The following is an 18,536-nucleotide window of genomic DNA, read 5'->3' on the forward strand; positions in this document are numbered from 1 at the left end:
CATGCGAGTGTACTCGTAATGGCCATGTTTAGTCGAAAATGCGGTCTTGGGTATTGAACCAGGATCCATTTGGATTTGGTGAAAGCCTTTGGCTAGATCAATGGTTGTGAAATATTGACATTTTCCAAGTTTGTCTAATATTTCATCCATGATCGGGATAGGGTATTTATCATTAATAGTTAGTTCATTGAGATTGCGGTAATCTATGACTAACCGGAACTTTTGCTTTCCAGATGCATCGTTTTTCTTTGGAACGATTATTACTGGTGAGCAGTAAGGGGATTTGGATTTACGTATGATATTTTGTTTTATCATATCGCTTATTTGTTTATTTACTTCCTCATCGTATATTTGAGGATATTTGTATGGACGCTTGTAAATTGGGTCCTCATGTTTTGTTAGAATTTTGTGTTTAATTGTACTAGTGAAAGTCAAATTGTCACCTTCATGGTACTGGATATCACGAAATTCATGTAAAACTTTTTTTATTTTTTCTTTTTCTTCTGAGTTTAGGTGCTCTAGCCTAAACTCATTGTTTTCTATTAATTCATTATTAATAGCGAAGTTAAATGGTCTGTCCTCTGTTGAGGGTGGATCAAGGCACTCTTGTGCGGTCATGTCCTCTTCGACCTCTTCGTCGTTATATCTAAAACAAAAGTTAAATTCTCCTAAGGTTACGGATCCTTGTGCATAGTCTATTTTTGCTTGACATGCCTCAAGGTATTCTCTCCCAATCAGAACATCATAATGCTCTGAGAAGTCGTGAATATAGAATTTTTGTTTGCTCGGACAAATTTTGCTTGCTCCTAAGCGTATACTTTGTTTTAATTCAATAACACCATTTATGGTGTGAACCTTTAATGTTTCGTTGTAAACTGGAAAATTTAAGCGGTTTGTTTTCATTAGATTTATGGTTGAACCTGTGTCGATGACACATTTTAGAACTTCGTCATTCATAATCAATTTTATGAATGGATTTCTTCTGTTTGTTCCGAGGCTTGCTGATGAAAATTTTCGGATGTATCCATTTTCATCTGCCCACTGTTACTATCTCTTTGACGTTTAGTCGGAGGGTTTGGTGCATTCAAGCGTGAATGGGACTGATTTTGGTAGTTTAAGGGATTTTGGTATCTACCTTGACTTAATTTCTGTTGGAACTCGTGGTGAGCTTTCTGATTGTCTTCGGACTTATTATGCTGTTTATTTTGTGCGTGATAACTCTGATTCGTGTTGGAATAACCACTTGAAATGGTGGTTGGGTTAGCATTTTGCTGATAATTTCCCATGTTCCTACGATTGTTATTTGGATTTCCCTGAACATTATTATTTTTAGGTTTTTCAGTAACGCTATTTTCATATAATCCCTCTCTTTGAGCTACTTGCTTTAGTTTTTGTGTCGACGTAATGTCGTGTCTGGCTAACATCATGAAAAGCCTATCTGGTAATTTTTTTGTAATAACATCTTTGATTGTGTTATTCATAGCATTTGTATAAAGGGTTGTATTGCTAGGTATATTTTCTAGTGCTAACTTATTTAAAATAACAAAAGATTTATTCTCGAGCTCCTCGATGAACTTACGGACGTTTCCTTGGTAATTCGTGTTGTATAAGCGTCGAAGGAGTTCTTCAAATGGTGTCTGCACTTTGTATTCTTCAATCAATGCGTTTCTCAGCTCCTGCCAAGTGTTGGCTGCTGTCCTTTGTGATATTCTCTGAGCATCTCCTGTGACTTGCAATTCGATGGCTCCGTATAAGATGCTATGTTGTCTAACATCTCGGGTTGGATACAGGTGTAGGATGTAATCTATCCTTTTAATGAAGGCGTTTAGTTGATCCGTTGATCCGTCAAAGCTTGGCACCTGTCTAAGTTGTGAAAGGGCCTGGTTGAGGTGTTGTTCTGATAATTCCATTGTCATCTTGGTGTAATACACTTTTTTTTGAATAGTTTTGAGTTTGTAGGTTTGAACTTTATTGTTCTTTGATTTTGCACTTTTATTTTAAGTTAAAGTTTGTGATGGATTATTGTGTAAATGTTTTTTTTTTTTTTTGTGTGTGTGTCTTAAAAAGACTCAGTAATAACGTATTGCAGGGATCAAACGATATGCAAAGCCAGTCGTTATTAACTGTAGTAGCTTTATTGCCCAAAGGGTCAATATTATTAAGCTACTAATGACCCGAAGGTTCTTGTGCGGATACGTATTCGAGAAAATTTTTATTACACTCCGACAACACTTTCGGTCGCGATTGTGCGTTAGATCTGGGAATTAATTATCCTTTAGCGATCTTTAATTTTTCCCGACGTATCCTACCGGCTGCGCCAATTAAGTTTTACACGTTAGGTTACTATAAAAAAATATATTTCAATTTATTATTTTCACTTAACGGCTACTTTTGTTGAGTACATTCAGATTTGCTTCCCGAATATGAACTGATTTATCTAACTGTTGCGGTCGCTTAGCAAACTTCGCTTTGAGAGAGTTTGAGTCAAAATTGAGTGAAGTTTGAGCTGCGTCAGCAATTATGCGTGGGATAGTACTCTGATGGGAACATTGACAGTGGCGTGATATTTAGGGTGAATTGTTTATGTCTACCAAAGGGGGACAGTTTGATCTTGACCAATGTCGATGTTATCACCAGGCTCTTTGTTTACAATATTAGAAATGTTTATAATTGTGCTTATGCTTATGTGCTAAGTTATGTTAAAGGGTGGGTGCGACTATGGATATGTCACTATATATATATATATATATATATATATACATATGTAACATATATATGTATGTACTGGGACAACATCTTTTCTAATTGGTATTTAATTGCGGTATTTACGAGAAATATAGAATTGGGTATTGGGTTGCGAGCTTATCAAAGACTTTGATAAGCTATCAAAAAATGGAAAAACAAAAATTCTAGATAGATGAACAATGTTGATAGGCAGCCTGAGTCATAATCCAATACACACTCTCCCTTTCCCTCTACCTCTCTCTCTCTCGCTGGGTTGTTGCGCGCTTTGTTTTTACAGCACTTACAGCAGCAGAAAGTCAACATTTGCCCAACGCCCCAGACGGGGCGTTTTTAATTAAGAGTCAATATCTATATACATATAGATTTATGTGTGTGTGTGTGTGTGTGTGTGTGTGTGTGTGTGTGTGTGTGTGTGTGTGTGTGTGTGTGGAGTTTGTCGAGCAGCTTATGAATGCATAACCAGCAGTGTGTACACACTGTACTTAAGCGCAAAAACAAGAACAATCAAGAAGGCGAAAAAAAAAGCACGTAGAAAACTTTGAACTCAACTAAAGCTAAGTAAACTCAACTCAAACGAAGAGTTTCGTTATGCGCTCTGTTTGTGTGTAGGCTTTGCAGCGCATTGGCAATGTGGCTTAGTGTTGGTAAACACACACGGACATAACGGTAAGTAAGCAAATAAAGTACAAATGTAAGCAACAGCAGCTGGTGAGGTAGGTGCTTAAGAGCAAGATTGTCAAGAAAAACTCAAAATGCCCGCTTTGTAAATTGATATTAATCAATTGACGAAGTAAATAAAACAGCAGTAGTCAGATTTTGACTGCTGTGCAACACTGGTGGCCCTTTTGTTTGCTGTTTAACACTGTTAAGCGGAAGATGTTTTACTTGGCAATATGGCAAAAGATTTATGAAATATTACTATGAATACTAGCTCTTTAGAAAGGGACTACAAGATAGAGAATCTTATGAAGTTTAGGCTATTGATGGTGATTAATAATACAATATTGATAGGGCAACACTGTTTTATACTGCACTAAGAAATGACTTGGTTCTCTTACTTTTTGGCATGCAAGAAAATGAAGCATATACAGAGTTCGAAACACGCTTGGTCTCTATTTCTCTCGAGGGAGAGATTGAAACATTTGGACAAGGAATATCTCTAGTGGAGAGCTTGATAGAAAGATTTAATCGGTCTGTTTACTTATTTTGAATGCGCCAATGCCCATTAATTTCAGTACAAGTACAGCCCATTTTACTTACTAGTTCCCCTCAACCAAGAGGCGGGTTTATATAGAGTTCTAATCTAGGTATTCAATCGAATGTTATCGCTCACCTGCAAAGAAATGCAAAAGTAAACAAAAATCAATAAATGGTATTTAAATGTGAATAGAAATTGATTAAAAATGTCAAATTGGAATTTGAAGACGCAAAAACTTCAACTTATAAACCGCTTTAATGCATATACATAATTAATTGGTATGTTTAGCGAGAGCCCAATCGGCATTTTAAAAATAAACACAAATTGCAGATGTCACGCGGCGAGCGTCAACAAATCGAATGCATTTTTGGCCAACGGCCATTCGAGCAAATGTTGTCAATGAAATTAAATAGCCCTCGAGCCAGCCGAATCGAAAATAGTTTTTAGCCAAGTGCGAAGTCAGCTGTGAAATGAAACGAAATGAAAATTGCCTTTTCACACAGTTAGAGAGCAGGTGTCGCTATGTGCTATATGCATACAAATATATATATTTATATATATGCATTATTTGTTGAGAGGTTTCTAGAGCTATTTACAAATATTTCTCATCAGTCAGCAGACAGGCGTTGTTTTCTAAAATGGGCATGAGTCAACTTGTTTATGATTTGGGGAAATTTCTATTCTTTTTTTCCCCATCTCTAATTTGGCATTTCAAGTGAAATTCGAAAAATGTTAATGCATGTCTCGGAATTTCCTTCAAACAAAAAGTGACCATGGCCTTTGCTACCCATCAAATGTTCAGTCTTCAACAGAGAGATCTATCATGACAAAGTCAAGTTCATTATAGATTGAACAACTGTCAAGTTTCGCATTCCTTTAAACAAAAGATATGCATGTGAACTGGTAAAACTTTGAAGGCAGAGTTTTACATTATTAAATTTAAAATGTTCCGAATCAATTTGAGGATACGATTTGTACATGTATTTCGATCAGGAATAACGTTACCAGATTCAGATGCCAAGTTGATCTAGAGGTCAGACCATGAGCGAAGAGCCATATCTCGTGAAAACCAGTCGAGATTTGACCGAGTTATGGGGATGGGAAACTTCGACCCATCTCTATATGGGATATTTGAGGTAAGATATGGACATGAATTTCGACCAAAAAATGGGTGCTCAGATTTAAATGCCAGATTATTTTAGAGGGAAAACCATGAATAAAAAGGCAAACCTCGTGGAAATCGGATGAGTTTTGACCGAGTTATGGGGACGGGAAGTTTTGAGCCATGTCTCTATACGAATCTTGGGGTAAGATTTGGACATAAATTTCGACCAAAAAATGGGTGTTCAGATTATAATGCCAGATTATTTTAGAGGGAAAACCATGAATAAAAAGCAAAACCTCGTTTTTTAACGAGGTTTTGCTCGAAGCTTTAACCCATGTCTCTATACGAATCTTGGGGTAAGGTTTGGACATGAATTTCGATCAAGAAATGGGTGTTCAGATTTAAATGCCAGATTATTTTAGAGGGAAAACCATGATTAAAAAGCAAAACCTCGTGAAAATGGGATGAGATTTGACCGAGTTATGGGGATGGGAAGTTTCGACCCATGTCTCTATACGAATCTTGGGGTAAGATTTGGACATGAATTTCGACCAAAAAATGGGTGTTCAGATTTTAATGCCAGATTATTTGAGAGGGAAAGCCATGAATAAAAAACCAAACCTCATGAAAATCGGATGAGATTTGACCGAGTTATGGGGAGGGGAAGTTTTGACCCATGCCCATATACGAATCTTGGGGTAAGATTTGGACATGAATTTCGACCAAAAAATGGGTGTTCAGATTTAAATGCCAGATTATTTTAGAGGGAAAACCATGAATAAAAAGCCAAACATCGTGGAAATCGGATGAGATTTGACCGAGTTATGGGGATGGGAAGTTTTGACCCATGTCTCTATACGAATCTTGGGGTAAGATTTGGACATGAATTTCGACCAAAAAATGGGTGTTCAGATTTAAATGCCAGATTATTTTAGAGGGAAAACCATGAATAAAAAGCAAAACCTCGTGGAAATCGGATGAGATTTGACCGCGTTATGGGGATGGGAAGTTTTAACCCATGTCTCTATACGAATCTTGGGGTAAGATTTGGACATGAATTTCGACCAACAAATGGGTGTTCAGATTTTAATGCCAGATTATTTTAGAGGGAAAGCCATGAATAAAAAACCAAACCTCATGAAAATCGGATGAGATTTGACCGAGTTATGGGGACGGGAAGTTTTGGCCCATGCCCATATACGAATCTTGGGGTAAGATTTGGACATGAATTTCGACCAAAAAATGGGTGCTCAGATTTAAATGCCAGATTATTTTAGAGGGAAAACCATGAATAAAAAGCAAAACCTCGTGGAAATCGGATGAGATTTGACCGCGTTATGGGGATGGGAAGTTTTAACCCATGTCTCTATACGAATCTTGGGGTAAGATTTGGACATGAATTTCGACCAAAAAATGGGTGTTCAGATTTTAATGCCAAATTATTTTAGAGGGAAAACCATGAATAAAAAGCAAAACCTCGTGAAAATCGGATGAGTTTTGACCGAGTTATGGGGACGGGAAGTTTTGACCCATGTCTCTATACGAATCTTGGGGTAAGATTTGGACATGAATTTCGATCAAAAAATGGGTGTTCAGATTTAAATGCCAGATTATTTTAGAGGGAAAACCATGAATAAAAAGCAAAACCTCGTGAAAATCGGATGAGTTTTGACCGAGTTATGGGGATGGGAAGTTTCGACCCATGTCTCTATACGAATCTTGGGGTAAGATTTGGACATGAATTTCGACCAAAAAATGGGTGCTCAGATTTAAATGCCAGATTATTTTAGAGGGAAAACCATGAATAAAAAGCAAAACCTCGTGGAAATCGGATGAGATTTGACCGCGTTATGGGGATGGGAAGTTTTAACCCATGTCTCTATACGAATCTTGGGGTAAGATTTGGACATGAATTTCGATCAAAAAATGGGTGTTCAGATTTAAATGCCAGATTATTTTAGAGGGAAAACCATGAATAAAAAGCAAAACCTCGTGAAAATCGGATGAGTTTTGACCGAGTTATGGGGATGGGAAGTTTCGACCCATGTCTCTATACGAATCTTGGGGTATGATTTGGACATGAATTTCGACCAAAAAATGGGTGTTCAGATTTTAATGCCAGATTATTTTAGAGGGAAAGCCATGAATAAAAAACCAAACCTCATGAAAATCGGATGAGATTTGACCGAGTTATGGGGAGGGAAAGTTTTGACCCATGCCCATATACGAATCTTGGGGTAAGATTTGGACATGAATTTCGACCAAAAAATGGGTGCTCAGATTTAAATGCCAGATTATTTTAGAGGGAAAACCATGAATAAAAAGCAAAACCTCGTGGAAATCGGATGAGATTTGACCGCGTTATGGGGATGGGAAGTTTTAACCCATGTCTCTATACGAATCTTGGGGTAAGATTTGGACATGAATTTCGACCAAAAAATGGGTGTTCAGATTTTAATGCCAAATTATTTTAGAGGGAAAGCCATGAATAAAAAACCAAACCTCATGAAAATCGGATGAGATTTGACCGAGTTATGGGGACGGGAAGTTTTGACCCATGTCTCTATACGAATCTTGGGGTAAGATTTGGACATGAATTTCGACCAAAAAATGGGTGTTCAGATTATAATGCCAGATTATTTTAGAGGGAAAACCATGAATAAAAAGCCAAACATCGTGAAAATCGGATGAGTTTTGACCGAGTTATGGGGATGGGAAGTTTTGACCCATGTCTCTATACGAATCTTGGGGTAAGATTTGGACATGAATTTCGACCAAAAAATGGGTGCTCAGATTTAAATGCCAGATTATTTTAGAGGGAAAACCATGAATAAAAAGCAAAACCTCGTGGAAATCGGATGAGATTTGACCGCGTTATGGGGATGGAAAGTTTTAACCCATGTCTCTATACGAATCTTGGGGTAAGATTTGGACATGAATTTCGACCAAAAAATGGGTGCTCAGATTTAAATGCCAGATTATTTTAGAGGGAAAACCATGAATAAAAAGCAAAACCTCGTGGAAATCGGATGAGATTTGACCGCGTTATGGGGATGGGAAGTTTTAACCCATGTCTCTATACGAATCTTGGGGTAAGATTTGGACATGAATTTCGACCAAAAAATGGGTGTTCAGATTTTAATGCCAAATTGTTTTAGAGGGAAAGCCATGAATAAAAAACCAAACCTCATGAATATCGGATGAGATTTGACCGAGTTATGGGGACGGGAAGTTTTGACCCATGTCTCTATACGAATCTTGGGGTAAGATTTGGACATGAATTTCGACCAAAAAATGGGTGCTCAGATTTAAATGCCAGATTATTTTAGAGGGAAAACCATGAATAAAAAGCAAAACCTCGTGGAAATCGGATGAGATTTGACCGCGTTATGGGGATGGGAAGTTTTAACCCATGTCTCTATACGAATCTTGGGGTAAGATTTGGACATGAATTTCGACCAAAAAATGGGTGTTCAGATTTAAATGCCAAATTATTTTAGAGGGAAAGCCATGAATAAAAAACCAAACCTCATGAAAATCGGATGAGATTTGACCGAGTTATGGGGACGGGAAGTTTTGACCAATGTCTCTATACGAATCTTGGGGTAAGATTTGGACATGAATTTCGACCAAAAAATGGGTGTTCAGATTTAAATGCCAGATTATTTTAGAGGGAAAACCATGAATAAAAAGCCAAACATCGTGAAAATCGGATGAGTTTTGACCGAGTTATGGGGATGGGAAGTTTTGACCCATGTCTCTATACGAATCTTGGGGTAAGATTTGGACATGAATTTCGACCAAAAAATGGGTGCTCAGATTTAAATGCCAGATTATTTTAGAGGGAAAACCATGAAAAAAAGCAAAACCTCGTGGAAATCGGATGAGATTTGACCGCGTTATGGGGATGGAAAGTTTTAACCCATGTCTCTATACGAATCTTGGGGTAAGATTTTGACATGAATTTCGACCAAAAAATGGGTGTTCAGATTTAAATGCCAGATTATTTTAGAGGGAAAGCCATGAATAAAAAACTCAACATCGTGGAAATCGGATGAGATTTGACTGCGTTATGGGGATGGGAAGTTTTGACCCATGTCTCTATACGAATCTTGGGGTAAGATTTGGACATGAATTTTGACCAAAAATTGGGTGTTCAGATTTTAATGCCAGATTATTTAAGAGGGAAAACCATGAATAAAAAGCAAAACCTCGTGGAAATCGGACGAGATTTGACCGAGTTATGGGGACGGGAAGTTTTGACCCATGTCTCTATACGAATCTTGGGGTAAGATTTGGACATGAATTTCGACCAAAAAATGGGTGTTCAGATTATAATGCCAGATTATTTTAGAGGGAAAACCATGAATAAAAAGCCAAACATCGTGAAAATCGGATGAGTTTTGACCGAGTTATGGGGATGGGAAGTTTTGACCCATGTCTCTATACGAATCTTGGGGTAAGATTTGGACATGAATTTCGACCAAAAAATGGGTGCTCAGATTTAAATGCCAGATTATTTTAGAGGGAAAACCATGAATAAAAAGCAAAACCTCGTGGAAATCGGATGAGATTTGACCGCGTTATGGGGATGGGAAGTTTTGACCCATGTCTCTATACGAATCTTGGGGTAAGATTTGGACATGAATTTCGACCAAAAAATGGGTGTTCAGATTATAATGCCAGATTATTTTAGAGGGAAAACCATGAATAAAAAGCCAAACATCGTGAAAATCGGATGAGTTTTGACCGAGTTATGGGGATGGGAAGTTTTGACCCATGTCTCTATACGAATCTTGGGGTAAGATTTGGACATGAATTTCGACCAAAAAATGGGTGCTCAGATTTAAATGCCAGATTATTTTAGAGGGAAAACCATGAAAAAAAAGCAAAACCTCGTGGAAATCGGATGAGATTTGACCGCGTTATGGGGATGGAAAGTTTTAACCCATGTCTCTATACGAATCTTGGGGTAAGATTTTGACATGAATTTCGACCAAAAAATGGGTGTTCAGATTTAAATGCCAGATTATTTTAGAGGGAAAGCCATGAATAAAAAACTCAACATCGTGGAAATCGGATGAGATTTGACTGCGTTATGGGGATGGGAAGTTTTGACCCATGTCTCTATACGAATCTTGGGGTAAGATTTGGACATGAATTTTGACCAAAAATTGGGTGTTCAGATTTTAATGCCAGATTATTTAAGAGGGAAAACCATGAATAAAAAGCAAAACCTCGTGGAAATCGGACGAGATTTGACCGAGTTATGGGGATGGGAAGTTTTGACCCATGCCCATATACGAATCTTGGGGTAAGATTTGGACATGAATTTCGACCAAAAAATAGGTGTTCAGATTTAAATGTCCGATTAATCTAGAGGGCAAGTCATGAATAAAAAGCCATACCTCGTGGAAATCGGATGAGATTTGACCGAGTTATGGGGATGGGAAGTTTTGACCCACGTCTCTATACGAATCTTGGGGTAAGATTTGGACATGAATTTCGACCAAAAAATGGGTGTTCAGATTATAATGCCAGATTATTTTAGAGGGAAAACCATGAATAAAAAGCCAAACATCGTGGAAATTGGATGAGATTTGACCGAGTTATGGGGATGGGAAGTTTTGACCCATGTCTCTATACGAATCTTGGGGTAAGATTTGGACATGAATTTCGACCAAAAAATGGGTGTTCAGATTTAAATGCCAGATTAATCTAGAGGGCAAGTCATGAATAAAAAGCCCAACATCGTGGAAATCGGATGAGATTTCACCGAGTTATGGGGACGACGGGAAGTTTTGACCCATGTCTCTATACGAATCTTGGGGTAAGATTTGGACATGAATTTCGACCAAAAAATGGGTGTTCAGATTTAAATGCCAGATTAATCTAGAGGGCAAGTCATGAATAAAAAGCAAAACCTCATAAAAATCGGATGAGATTTGACCGAGTTATGGGGACGGGAAGTTTTGACCCATGCCCATATACGAATCTTGGGGTACGATTTGGACATGAATTTCGACCAAAAAATGGGTGTTCAGATTATGCCAGATTATTTTAGAGGGAAAACCATGAATAAAAAGCCAAACATCGTGGAAATCGGATGAGATTTGACCGAGTTATGGGAATGGGAAATTTTGACCCATGTTTATATGGGATAGTCGATTCTTTTCCTTTCCCACTCGCTTCACACGAAGCTTAATTCGAAACACTTAGCAATTCGTGTATTATTTGAACAAGAACGAATAACAATTTAAAAACATTCGGAAGAGAACAAAATTTACAAGGATTTCTCAGCCAGACCCGCGGCAAGTATTGGAGGCAGCTCATCCTCCAACATTTCGGTGGTTTCAGTCACTTTTATTACCGACATTTCCGCTTCATCATCGAACGGACAATCGCCTAGTTGGACATCGGTGCTATCATTGGGCTCATCCATGATGCCCACCAGGTTCTCCTCCTCCTCTTGATCCTCCTCCTGCACCTGCTCCTCCTGCTCCGTCTTATCATTAACCTCGTTCTCCTCCTTGTTCTCGGTTCCTTTATTATCCTGCTCCTCCTCGTCGATGAGCACGCCCACCATGGGATAGTTCTTATCGAGCAGCTTGTCCCAGCGTGCCATATAATCGACTTTGGTTTCGCGCGGCTGCAGCGTGCGCGCTAGATACTCGGAAAAGTTTCGTCCCGCCACGCAGCCCAGAACGCCCTGGGGACTGAAGTCCTCCAGGCCGGTGGACACATCAAAGATCTTGCCCTTGAAGGCGATCAGAATGCGTCCGTCGCTGCGACTGCCATCGTATTCGAGCAGCTGTTTTTCCGTCATCTTGGTGAACGGAAACGGTGGCAACTCTGGCGCCACCTTCTGATCCTTGCGCGCATTATTTTCGCCGCACACGCGATTCTTCAGCTTCTGATAACAATGACAAAATATATATCCCACAACAATCAGACCGAATATCAAGACGGCACCAAACAGCCCATTCTCCTCGGCCATAGCTAGTCAATTTTCGGCTTAAACTTTTTGGTTTTCGAAAAAATTATAGAAAAAACTTTTATTCCAGAGATCTGATAAGTTACTCTCCAAATGATTTCACAGGGTTTGACTGGATTTGAAGTAGTACAAACTTGACAATGGGCCAAAACGCTTTTCAAGGCCGACTTCGAGTAGTTGTTAAATTATATATACTCAATTATTTGTTAGTAGCAGACATTTCTAGAGAGTATTGCTCTTAAAAGATAAAAGGATTAGATTTTGCTATCGGTTTATATCGAATCGATCTATTGATTATTTCAAATAAACTTAAACTGCGCGGGCAAAGGCAGAAACTGCATTCAAAATTTCTAGAATCCAGAAGAGTCGCTTTGCCAACTCTTTTATGTACTTTTGGAGTAAACAAGTCTTGGTTTTTAATATCACACATTTGTCACCGAATTTGAGTGCGATCTATTGCGACAATATAAACAAAAACATTTGAATTGCTGCACATCATCTCATGGCGCCTATTAATAGCTATTCTTGTTGATAGTTTGAAAGACTATCAAAGGAATATCATAAAAAAAAAGAACATGTGCTAATTGCTCAATTTAAATTCTTTGCTTTCCTTCTTGCTTTTTTCGGGGCTCGCCAGTTGACAGCTGCAAATGTTTGCGTTGATAACACAGCTCGGCTGCCTGCCTCGTTCAGCGGGCATATCAAATGATATCAGCGAGCGTCTCTCTCATGCTCTCCGCTATCAACTGGCTGTCGCAGGCCCAGTCACAGCAGGTGATAATGGCAGTGGGAATAACAGGAGTTCAGCAACTGGAGCAGCCAGCAGCTGCTTGACAATGTTCACAGACGCTGACACAAAATGTACACACACACTTAGTTCTTTTTACTTTTTTTTTTTGCAGTTATCAGTTGATTAAATATGAATTACACACACACACACACAAACAAACAAACAAACACACACACATACAGAGAGACAAACACATTCAGAGTGTAAAATGATAAGCGCCAGTAAATAAAATAAAAAAAATCATATACAGGGTGTTGCAATGCGATGAGGCACGTATAAGTGGGTGGGAGGGAGGTGCAGGTGGAAAGTGGAACCAAATAAATGCATATCTGTACAAATAAGCACATATTTGCACATGAGTTTAAATAAGTGTGTCTGACAGTAGCTGCCACTGTGCTTAGCTAAATGCCTTGCCTTCTAGAGTTAGTTGACATAAAGATTTCGAAAAAATTATTTTTATTTAATTTAGCAATATTCTCACAATCTATCTGTCGTAATTGTAAATTCCCATTAAAATGCCAATTAAAATTGAAAAAATTGCCAACATCAAGATTATTTACATTTAATTTGTAAATATTTTTAACATGTTTACTTCCTTTGCCTATTAATTTTTATGTATTGCCTAAAGAAGAAACCTCTTCTCTCTATAAATTCTGTTCAAGAACAATTAGCTGCATATAAAGCCATGTTTGTCCACCCTTTTGCCAAATATCGAAGTCGTCTATATTAAGCCCATTTCTCAAGAGATCTCATTGATTTTATTATACAATTTTATGAAATTTTCCCTGCCAATTTGAATTACCTTGAACTTTCGCTCGAGTGAACTCTATTGATATACACATAATATTTATTAAAGGCTGCAATATTATTGTTTATGTCCCAGTGTAAATTGTAAATATTGCCGTTAACCACACGGAATTTACTTACCCAATGAAATCTTTGATAAAACAATAAACCTTAAATAAACCGCGATCATTATTCAGTAAATAGTCGGGCTCTATGACGGAAGCCATAAGGCCAATACCCTGTTGTTGAAATTGTTGTTGTTGTTGTTGAAATTGTTGTTGTTGTTGCTGTAGTTGTTGTTGTTGTTGTTGCTGCAGCGTCGCCGCGCTGCTGCTGCTGCTGGTCGCCATGTTGGCAGCCATTTTCTTAGCTAGCGCAGCCATTTTGCCGCCATGCTGGCGTTTAAATTTAACATGCAGTTAGCAGTTGCTGTTAACGTTAACTTTGTTGTCGTTTTAATTGTTGTTTATTGTTGTTCTGTTAGCCGTGCTTTTCACTTTTTGCAACTGTTTGCCGAAAGAGAAATTGCTTTTGTTTTGCTTTTTTTTTTTTCAAAAGGAAAATAACAACGAAAAAAAATTACATATACAAAGCAATTGCCAAATTTTCAATCAATGGAAAATTGCACACAAAAATTTGCCAATTTCATTACAAGTGCTGCGAGTGTGAGCATGTGTGTATGTGTGTGTGTGTGTGTGTGCATTGCATGCTTCATAATCAGAGACATTTATTCATATGAGCCAAGCATTTAATTAACATTCCGTTTACCTGCCGCAGGCAATCATAAATTACAAACTAGAAGCCACAAGACAGAAAGAAAGAGGGAGGACGGGGGACGCCACTGTAATACAGTTGCGTCCCAGCAGACGCACACGCATAGAACACACGCATGCGATTGCTTGTTGAGCTTTTGAAAAATAGACAACGTCAAGCATTCTGCTGAGAGCTTTTCAAGCGAAAGCTCACTAATACACATGCAACAACCCACGATTGAAGGCAACTACCGTTGAGTGGGATAAGTTAATGCGAACTAATTAACCGACTATTCCAGAGAATTCTCGACGAGTGCTTCTAGCGTAGGCAATTATTTTGAATTGGCTTGTCATTTAATAAGCGGAAAAGGTTTATGTAGGAATATATATACGGGAAAAATGTGAACAGTTGGCCGGTGTAGCTATTACAGAAGCCTTCCGGGCAGTTTATCTTCGTAGTTGAAGAGCCTTCCGAATGCATCTGAAGCAAACTTTGCAAATGCCGTATTCATCTTTACAAGCTTTAACTTGTTGGGAATTGCAAGTGTTAACGAAAGAGGAAAAGTCCTCTTGCTGTGAGCATATCTGAGACTTAAAATAAGTACGTTCTTCTACCGGCGAAGTAAGAGAAAAGTAATAAATTAATATGCAAATATTGAATTATTTCTGATCAAAAAAAAGAGCAAGAACTTTCTCTTGAGACACCCTACTCTAGCAGAGACAACACACACACACACAGACCAGCAAAACTATGTAAATTATTTCTAAAAACCCGAGTCGTTAGTCAGTGAGGAAGTTGCTCGACGACAGGCAACGAATGTCGCCCGTTGACAGCTTTGTTGGTTATATGACAGCTAGGCTTTACAGTGCCACGCCCACACACACTCTCCCCCTCTGCAAGTGAGTGTATTGGTGTGTGTGTGGGTGTGTAGTTTGTCAACGAGCGACTTTTACAAGTGTAAAACACAAAAGCAACAAACACGAGCCAAATGAAAAAGATGTTGGCGCAAAGATAAGGCGAGCACAACAACAGCAAGAAAAAAAATGCCGAGCTGCATAAGACATACAACAAAATATGTTTACAACTAAATTAATTAACATACTTAATTAAAACAACAACAGCGAGCAGAAGCACACGTGCTTTTGATGCATAATTAAATATGTGCGAAGGAGAAACCAACTAAATTTACAGGTCGGGAGTGCCCCCGAGCAGGAGATGTTCTTAACTCTGAGCCCAAAAGTTGCACCTACAAAAATTATAATTTCCTTTCACACACCAACACACACAACTGTGCTTCTTCTTCGCTTTGCCATATATGCGACTAACTTCGGTGTCTGTTTTCGGATCTACATACACAAGGTTCTACCATTACGATAAGCCTTCTTTATAGAATATGGACGGGAATAATGGGAGGATCTCTTAAATCTGTTTGAGCACTCGAGAGCCTGCATATTAAGTTTGTTGTATCTAACACTTCAAATCTTCGAGTTTTGCATTAAAACAATGTATTAAAAGGGGCATAAAACTGAGATAAACTGCTGCTGGTATTGGAAGAAGAATTCTCTAGCTTCTGTAGTTTCCGAGAGCGAGGAATAGAAAGGAAAACTTAGCCTCATCAAGCATATCTACACTCTATAAACTTGCTTATGCCTCAGTTTAGACCGTAACGTACATTTGCATAAACTCATCATACCCTCTTCCGACCCATTTTTTAATGGGTAATAATCATAATTTGAGAACTGAAGGCCAGAGTTGGCCCACTTGATGTGTAGGCAGGTGGATTCGTATTATATGCTGTCAAGTATTTTTATTTTTGAGGCCCTTAGCTGGGTTGAACGACGACCCTGACTTTGACTTTTGGCCACAAAACAAGTCACGTTCCGAGTGTGTGCGGCACTTGAGTTTGAGGCCAAACGCAAAGCATTTGATAGGCAGATAGGGTTGCCAAGTGCGTTACAAGTGCCAGAGTTGTTGAAGCAAGACCTTGGGCCACTGCACAAAGGCACGCAGCGTCACAAATAAACGTGGCGCCCAACGTATGCCAAGATCCTTCCAGGAAATGTATTCATAGCAAGTACATCTCCATTGAAGCGAAATATATATAAATGAAATGCCAGGCCAGTTGCCAAGGCTGCCCACGCCCTGACAACGCTTTTTTCATAGAATTCCTATAACATGCCAGCTCCGACAAGGACATTAGGGGTGAGCATTTAGCTCAAGAGCTGTGCGAGTCCTTAACATATCAGATTTGCTGCAGAAAGTAATCCTTTTTAACAATGACGCAAATGCAGCAAAGCAAGAGTTGGGGAAAAAAGTGGAATACGTTTACGAGTGCGTCTGCTTGAATTTAGCGTAGCTGTCAATTTAAGGCTGGCAGCTTCAGGTATTTAAGTTAGTTCATGGATAAAATGCAGCTTTTAAATATGAATTTATAAATATACCTTTCATAAAGGATTCGTCAAGTAATTTCGTGAAAGCGAAGCTTTCAAAATCTTATGCTTTGCAGATTTCTTCGGCATATTTGATTTGTAGACTATCTGATAGAATAAAATCGTATATAATCTAAGTAATATCAAAGCTTGGAAGAATTCCTCGAATCTGACAGAGTGGACATCTTTACATTAGTTTGAGTTGCATGAGTTTTATTAATTCCCATTCAATTTAAGTTATGGCAAGATATGGCTTAACTGCCCAAAACATTAAAAGCTCTTTATTGAAAGCTTGCAACTGTTAAAGCTTATCATTTACTTGCTGTTTACGCTTATAATTCCCAAAGAGTTTAAGTGCTTCATTACTGAAATGCTTCTCAAGTCTGCTAAGAACTATCTTTAGTCCCCAATTAATCAAAACCCTTTATGGAAAGCTTTAAAAACTGGAAGCTCACAATTTACTAGCTCCTTATAATAGTGTTTAAGTACTGAGTTATGGAAATGCTTTGTGCTCTGGCAAAGACAGCTTCCTTCCATATCCCAACTGCCCGACTAAGATACTCATGAAATACGTCAGTTATTTATTGAATAGAAGAAAAGTAGTTTCGAGTTTTACCCTATTCTCTGGCTTGGCATAATTTGCGCATAAAGCCAAAAACAGGAGAAAATGTCAAAGAGAAACTGTCACGACGACAAAGCATATCAAAAAGCATATATAATATATATATTATATATATGTATATGTAGATGCGGCAAATAAACACAGTGAAGCGTGAAATTTATGCACATCGTCAAGGAGCCAAAGGAGGCGTTCACATTGAATGCGGATCAAATTGTGAATAACGAAATTATGCAAACTATTCGCAGGGTGTGCGAGTGTGAATGTGTGTGTGTGTATGTGTGTGTGTGGAGTACGCGTCATTGCGCCGCGCCATAAAAACGCAGCAAGGACGCCAAAGGACTCGTCAACTTTCTAAAAGCGCATTGCTGCCACAACAACTGCAACAAAAGAAAGGCAAGAATATCAAGGAAAGCGAGGAGGAAAATTGGAAGCAGCGGCAGCAGGCGCAACCTTGACCTGAAAACGTTGCATGTGGCATGCGGCATGTGGCAGAGTGGGCGGCCGTGGGGCTGCGCCGCGCACACAGATGCGAATTGGGGGCACAAAGGAAATGCGAGACAACCAAGCGGCGAGCATGTTGTTATTTGAGTTAAGTTCTTTGTTGCAACAGCAGCAGCCAAGGCATCTGAGGCAGCTGAGGCAGGGGCAGCAGCTGTGGCAGCAGCATCTACAGTTACAGTTGCATGTGCCACACACACTCGGTTATTTTTATCGCTACAGATGCATTTGCTGTGGCATATTCGATGGGCTGCTGCGCATCACGTACATTAAGTTTATGGCACACATTATTGCCACAAAATGTGGCACGCTCTTTGGCTATATCAAATTTCACTTTTCGTCACGCTTCAACTAAACTTAACTAAATAACTTTAGAACTTATGTAAAGTTCCCTAACATGTGGCACGTTGCACGTTGCGTATGTGCAATAAATAACAATATAAAGAACACATTTTTATGACGCACAACTTGCCCCAAAATGCAAAAGGTCAACGCAAAATATTGCCTTCGCAAGCATGCGGGAAATCGCAAATTTGCCAAATGAGTTTATAGATCCGAAAGACATAAAACAATTCGAAAATTATGTGCTCAATTGTGCGAGAGAATTGTAGATTCA

The 18,536-nt window shown here is 38.7% G+C and overlaps 2 protein-coding genes across 7 annotated transcripts in view; both read right to left on the reverse strand.

The window, feature by feature from the left end:
• The window catches only part of bun (TSC22 domain family member bunched), a 156,817-nt gene that overhangs the window by 60,544 nt on the left and 77,737 nt on the right, over positions 1-18,536 (reverse strand). The window contains exon 3 of one of the 6 annotated variants that reach the window (XM_032438841.2): positions 4,060-4,078. The exons of the other annotated variants lie outside the window; for them this stretch is intronic. Within the exon in view, the coding sequence (XP_032294732.1) occupies positions 4,075-4,078 (4 nt within the window). The 3' untranslated portion in view covers positions 4,060-4,074. Of the gene's footprint in view, positions 1-4,059; positions 4,079-18,536 lie in introns of those variants that run through there. 6 annotated transcript variants of the gene reach the window in all.
• On the reverse strand, positions 11,254-12,155 carry t-cup (tetleys-cup). Its single transcript, XM_002059174.4, has one exon. It carries the CDS (start codon positions 12,043-12,045, stop codon positions 11,332-11,334), a length of 714 nt encoding a protein of 237 aa, XP_002059210.1. The 5' UTR covers positions 12,046-12,155; the 3' UTR covers positions 11,254-11,331.

This window comes from Drosophila virilis, chromosome 4 (assembly GCF_030788295.1).
Source record: "Drosophila virilis strain 15010-1051.87 chromosome 4, Dvir_AGI_RSII-ME, whole genome shotgun sequence".
Lineage (NCBI taxonomy): Eukaryota > Metazoa > Arthropoda > Insecta > Diptera > Drosophilidae > Drosophila > Drosophila virilis.